The following is a 6429-nucleotide window of genomic DNA, read 5'->3' as shown; positions in this document are numbered from 1 at the left end:
AAACTAAACTTTATATATCTAAATATCATGCTATGCTATTATTTTCCCCATTTTCAATGTTAAAACAACAATTTTTAACAATTTGGTGATGGTTTCTGCCTGAGAAATGCCCGAAATCATAAACTTTGAAAGCCGATTTCTCAGATATTGTTCTTTAAACAGCTGTATGTTTAAACGCTTGTAACTTCATAATGAAACAACAGATTTCAATGATTCTTTTACCATTTTATAGCTCTCATTTTACTTTTACCATTGTATTTTTGCGATGAGTGACTGGTTTGGCTTGTCTTTGCCACGTATATAAACCTACATTTTATTATATAAACAAAATCTGCATATTTCCGAAACAAAAAATCTCGCATTCAATTAACATCTTCTGAAGTCACGTTTATACTTATGACCATAAAACTTCTGGTTTTAAAGATTGGTTGTTAATATGTTTCTGAATATCTCTCCAGACTATTAAATGTTCTTTGAAAATAAAAACTGATGTATGCCCATATACAGTCATGATATGCCTATATATAGTCATGATGTGATGTCATCATGACCATATTTAGGTATGTCACATGTTTAGGTAGTCTGGACAATGCTTTTATATACTGTAGCACATGATTATGACAGTCATAGGATCAAGCACCTAGTAAACACATACTCCCCGGGTTTTACCCGGGGAATATTCCACAATGTTTTACCCAATAGTCGGTGCATTATTTGTCTGTGGTCTCCTTGTTGTCGTCCACTTTATATTACTAGATGCACTCTCTGGACAGTTGACAATTAATTTTCTCTTCTATATTTACCAGGGGGTGTAACAGCAATTGTTAGCAGTGCTACGATCAGCTTAAACAGCTGGCACCAAGTTACCGTCACCCGAGTGGAGCGCACTGCAGACTTGTACGTAGATAACCTGAGGTATACCGGCCAGGCGGGAGGAACGGCAATTAGCCTAACAGCCAATAGTAATCTATATATAGGTGGTCTCGCAGATTTTGCAATCCTCCACCCAGATGGTGGTTTTGTTACTGGGTTTAGTGGATGTATGCAAGACTTACAGGTTTGTTTTTATATTTTGTTCTCCGCCTCTCCCCACCCCCTTCTCCACCCCCTTCTCCAACCTCTTCCCCACCCCTCAATGTACACAATATTTAATATGAAGAGGTTCAGCAATAAATGGTCGGGATGTTGGTTATTGCTCAATTTCACCCTGTACAACTTCTACCTGCCAGAATAATGGAATATGCCGTATTATCAGTGACCAGCAGTTTGAATGCATATGTACCTCAGGATGGACTGGACTAACATGCACCACAGGTAGGTCACATTTTGTAGATTAAATAACCAACATAAAATTCTAATAAAAAATTTTCCATATATGAAAAAAAAATAATAACTTATGAATAGTAATATTTATTTATTATTAGAAAAATATCAGGACCTTATTAATATGACACATTAAAGACCTAACACAAGATTTACATAGAAAAATAATAATAATACTAATAATAATAATAATAATAATAATAATAATAATAATAATAATAATAAAATTCTAATATATGAAAAAAAAAAATAGTCACTTATGAATAGTAATATTTATTTATTATTAGAAAAAAATATCAGGACCTTATTGATTTATTAATAAAAATTTAATGGTATAAACCCTTAATATGACACATTAAAGATCTAACACAAGATTTACATAGAATAATAATAATAATTTATTATTATTATTGATATTGTTAATAATTAATGTTATATTTTGCATTAATATTTCTTTGATGCACTAATTATCAATTGTTTTTCGATTTTATCTAATTTTTCAGCAACCAATGTTACCATTCCATCCTTTGGAGCCTTGTCATACATCTCCTTCTCCTTCGTTTTGGTAACATCCTCCAACACCGACATAATGCTGGAGTTCAAGCCGGAAGAGAGGAATGGGCTGCTACTATGGAATAGTGAAAATAATGATTACATTGGCTTAGGTTTAGTCAATGGTAGAGTACAGTTTACATACAACCTAGGCTCAGGTAAATATACAGTATTTAGTATCTGATGATGACATAATTAATGTTGAAATAATATTAAATCCCGACACGATGGCGTGTATTTCAATACTTTGAGTATGTATTATACTGTCTTATCTGAGATTAATCAGTGGACCTTTTGGTTTTAGTATACAATGTTTTTTGTTACGCAGGAAAGATGAAATGCTGCTGATTGTTTGTTGGCAGTCTGAATGAATCACACACACCCTCGGCATTAGGGTCTCCATCACATAATTGCATCAGCCTTCCATTAGTGACTGTTTCTAAGCCTGTCTTTAAATATATTCCGATATCAGTTTGTGTTTTTTTATTTTGGTACATAAACTTATTGTAAAAGGCGTGAAGATGACTGATCACAATTTTCATTTCAATTCTTCTTTTTTTCTAGGCAGTGCTGTTATCACCAGCTCATCTGAGGTAAATGTAAGCCAGTGGAACACTGTGCGTGCTATCAGGAGCATCCAAGACGGCACCTTACAGCTGAATGGTGCAGCTGCAGTGACTGGCGTATCCCAGGGATCCAGTGTCGGCCTAGATACCGGCGTGATGACATATATAGGCGGTGTACCATCCACAATTAGCTTACCAGCAAATATTCAATTCAGTTCTGGTATGATCATTATTTGAATTTTATCTATTCTTCGTTTAATTTTATCATACAACCATCTGCAAGTATCCTAGTATGTACAGAGTGTTCTTAAAAACTGCCACAAGGAGCATTTTAACAACTGACCAATAAGAACGTTGTTTTAGTGGGACCTTAGCAACAATATCTACAGAATTCATTCATTGCAGTTCTTCCCAATTTTTTTTTTTTGGAAGAACGTATTAATAAAATATTTAATTTAATAATAAATTGTATTAAATAGAATTCTTGCTTCAATTTTTGTAGGTTTTGTTGGGTGTATTCGTCAAGTTCAAATCAACACTCAAGTGCTTGATCTAAGCAGTCCCAATGAGGGGTTGTCTATTTCCGAGTGTTTGGATAGTGTCTGCAATTTGCAAAATCCATGCCAGAATGGTGCCACTTGTGTGGACGTTTCATCAGCCTCAGGCTATACCTGCATGTGTCCTCCAGGCTACCTTGGTAAATATTATTAGAGTATATCATAATCATTAACTATTGGTATGTTATTATAATTACTGTTGTTATTTTTATTATTATTCTTAATAATTTTTTTTTGTAGGTACCTTCTGCGATCAAACTGCGTGTGACACTTTGGCAAGTAGCCAACAGTGCCAAAATGGAGGAAGTTGTTATATAAATGCGAATGGCCAGACTATGTGCTTATGTACCATTAACTACACTGGAGACCTTTGTACTGAAAGTAAGCTCCCAAACATAATAATAACCAAAGCAATAAAAATGAACATCAGATTACTTGTTATTTCCAAAAATTGTTTAATACAAGAATTTAAGAAGGAAAATAAATAACATTTTGTTAATTTTATGTTATTGCTATGCTGTCTTAGTTAAGCCAGACACCCACCCCCCCCCCAGCCCAGAAAATTGCTTTTTCTTGATACAGTCACTGAATTTTGTATAACAGAAATGCTCCTATAAACGCCGCTCTTGAATAAGCGCCGCGCACCAAACATAATTTTCTTTCGTTAGCATCCCTCTTGAATAAGCGCCATGGCGCTTAATTGAGAGTATATATTAACCTGTGTGTAATGAAAACACTTTGAGAAACAGGGTTTTAAATACAATGCATACTGTGTTAAGATGAAACTGAAAGGTCCACTGATTAATCTCAGATAAGAAAGTATAATACATACTCCAAGTATGTCATTAAAGACATAATTAATGTTGAAATATTGAATCCCAACACGATGGCGTGCATTTCAATACTTGGAGTATGTATTATACTTTCTTAACACAATGAAGACGGAAGCATTTCTCTGTAAATGTTTATTTACGATGATAGGACCTTTAATAGGCCTACCGAATTACGGAAACATGTGAAATAGGCAACATAGGAATAGGCATAGAAAGCAGCACGCCAATTTTTTTTTATAAGCACCACTCTCGAATAAGCGGCGCATCAAATTTTATAATCGCGCAGTGGTGATTATTCAAGGATTTACGGTAATTTACAAAAAAACAATTGTCCCTGATGATGAGCTGGCTAATTCTCAAAAATTTGTGTTATAAGAATAAAGGCTTGTGTCTTGATATAACATGCCTCTTTCTTTTGTCTTAAATTTAGAACTTTGTTTTTCCAGGTTTAACTTTCACGTTAGCTGAATTTAGTGGTCGTAGTTACCTTCAATATGGACGAGAGATTATTGCAAGGTTTGTATAGTCATCTTCAGAAATTTACCAAAACAATACGAAAAATTTGGAAGAAGGCCAGGTCCCGAGAAAAAGTTTGCAAAAAACATTTTGTGAAGGGCCTGAAAAAAAAAAAGAAAGGTGACAAATGACAAAAAAAAAAAAAAAGATGGAGGGAGAGAAAGCAGCTCAATTGATAACAGCATGATGAATTACGACCAAAAAAATAGTGCAATATTAGTAATTTCAAATTATGTGTTTATTATTAAGTTTATTTAAAAAAGCTCTGACAGACACGGCATTGTAATTGAGATCGGTAAGTTGTTGCGAATTCAGGGGCCTGTATATCTAATGTTGTGTTGGAAATAGTTTGAATCCTTAGTGTTTGACTTTGAATTTAGTGAACTTAAATATTTTATAAATGATAAAAGTAGATGAGCTGCGCTAGCTAGTCAGGTGATAATAAATATAACACTTAAACTTTAAAGACAAGTTTAATATGACTTGACACAACTTTTCGAGCACACGGTGCTTTTCTACAGGTGAAAGTTAGTACTGCCATTTCCAGTGATTTACGTTGTCAAGTTATATAAAAATATTGATGCAGATTTTATTTATCACTGACAAAATTGTTTACGTATGTTTTGTAACGAAATCATAAAACTTCCGGTACACCATGTATAATAATATAATTTTTTGAGGTAAATCCACTGATTCAATTTCTCAACGTTTCGGTGAGATTGCTCTGACCGTCATATGTTTGTTTACAAAAAAAAAAATCAAAGAATGTCATACTAAATTTTTTTTGTGCTTTATGACCATAAAATATTCTGAATTTGAATTTGTTTACAGCGATTTTAGTAGCAATACGTTTGCTATCGTCTTCAAAGCAAGTGACGCCAGCACTGATAGCTTGATACTGTGGAACGGTGCAAATATTGAAGACGACTTTATAGCCCTCGGTCTAAAATCCAGCAAGATTGAGTTCCGATTTAACCTGGGATCGGGCATTGGTCAGCTGACGTCTGGCTTCTCAGTTGTGAATGATGGCTGGTATAATGTTTATGTACAAAGGTAAGAAAGTTTCAATTCATAAAATTGAATTATGATAATTTTGTTGAAGTTTGATGATAGAGATAAACTGAAGTATCTTGATCATTAGGAGTTTATAAATTATTTAAATATAGTTTTTTTTATTACTATATTTTTAAAAACTTTATTGCATTAAATCATCTTTTTTAAAGAAAACCAAGATACAAAAGAAAAACATAAGGATGAAAACCACTGACTGAATGTCCAGATATGAATTTTAACTATACTTTTATACTAAAACACATTATAAAAAAAAAAAAAAAAAAATAATATATTGATAAATAGAATGAAAAAAATTCTATGAAAAATAAACATAATAATGAGAAGATTAAAATGCATATATTCAGATATTATTATACCTGTCTCCCTCCAATTAAAGACTATTTTTGGGGCTGGGGTTTTCGATGGTTTTTAGCAGCTTTGGTCTGAAATTGGAATAGTAAAGACATTTATTAATATGGGACCACAGAAAAGTGGTCTTTAATTGGAGTTGGTCTTTAATTAAAGGGTTTTCTTAATTAGAGGGAGACATGTATTATTATTATTATTATATATTACTATACATAATGTAATATAACATTACTGCAATAGAAGTTGGTTACTTGTTCAATAGACAGCCATTGTTGCCCATTTATGAGAATGAAATTCTAGTTCATAAAAGGAATTGAACCTAGAACTGTGAGTTATAGGTGGGCATGACTAAGCTATAGCTACACTACAATATTTTACCTTAGTACAAGTATGTTTATTTATTATGTTTAGTGTCTATATAGCTATTGATCATTCATGCATGGTATTTTCTGATTTCTTTCTTAGATTTGGAAATTCAGCGACAATGATAGTTCAGAATCCTGGCGGGAATAGTGAAACCATTACAGGGAGCAGCACATGTTGTCAGTCTGGACTTAACACTTTTAGTAGCCTTCTAATTCTTGGTAGGTAGACAATTTATATACTGTATTTATTCAAATAAACGCCCTGCTTTGAATTAACTCCCCCCCCCCCCCCCCT

At 33.1% G+C, this 6429-nt stretch overlaps 1 protein-coding gene across 2 annotated transcripts in view; it reads left to right on the top strand.

Annotated features, from left to right (window-relative positions):
* Positions 1-6429, top strand: part of LOC117112107 — a 57407-nt gene that overhangs the window by 48913 nt on the left and 2065 nt on the right. The window contains exons 37-44 of one of the 2 annotated variants that reach the window (XM_033255158.1): positions 1162-1314; positions 1827-2033; positions 2440-2661; positions 2944-3138; positions 3239-3379; positions 4278-4347; positions 5179-5400; positions 6235-6353. In XM_033255158.1, the coding sequence (XP_033111049.1) occupies positions 1162-1314; positions 1827-2033; positions 2440-2661; positions 2944-3138; positions 3239-3379; positions 4278-4347; positions 5179-5400; positions 6235-6353 (1329 nt within the window). The remainder of the gene's footprint in view (positions 1-1161; positions 1315-1826; positions 2034-2439; positions 2662-2943; positions 3139-3238; positions 3380-4277; positions 4348-5178; positions 5401-6234; positions 6354-6429) is intronic. The other variant, XM_033255157.1, reaches the window with a different exon arrangement.

Source organism: Anneissia japonica, unplaced genomic scaffold (assembly GCF_011630105.1).
Source record: "Anneissia japonica isolate Jap-2015-1 unplaced genomic scaffold, ASM1163010v1 scaffold3934_len446420_cov169, whole genome shotgun sequence".
NCBI lineage: Eukaryota > Metazoa > Echinodermata > Crinoidea > Comatulida > Comatulidae > Anneissia > Anneissia japonica.
This window is presented reverse-complemented; position numbering and strand designations above follow the sequence as displayed.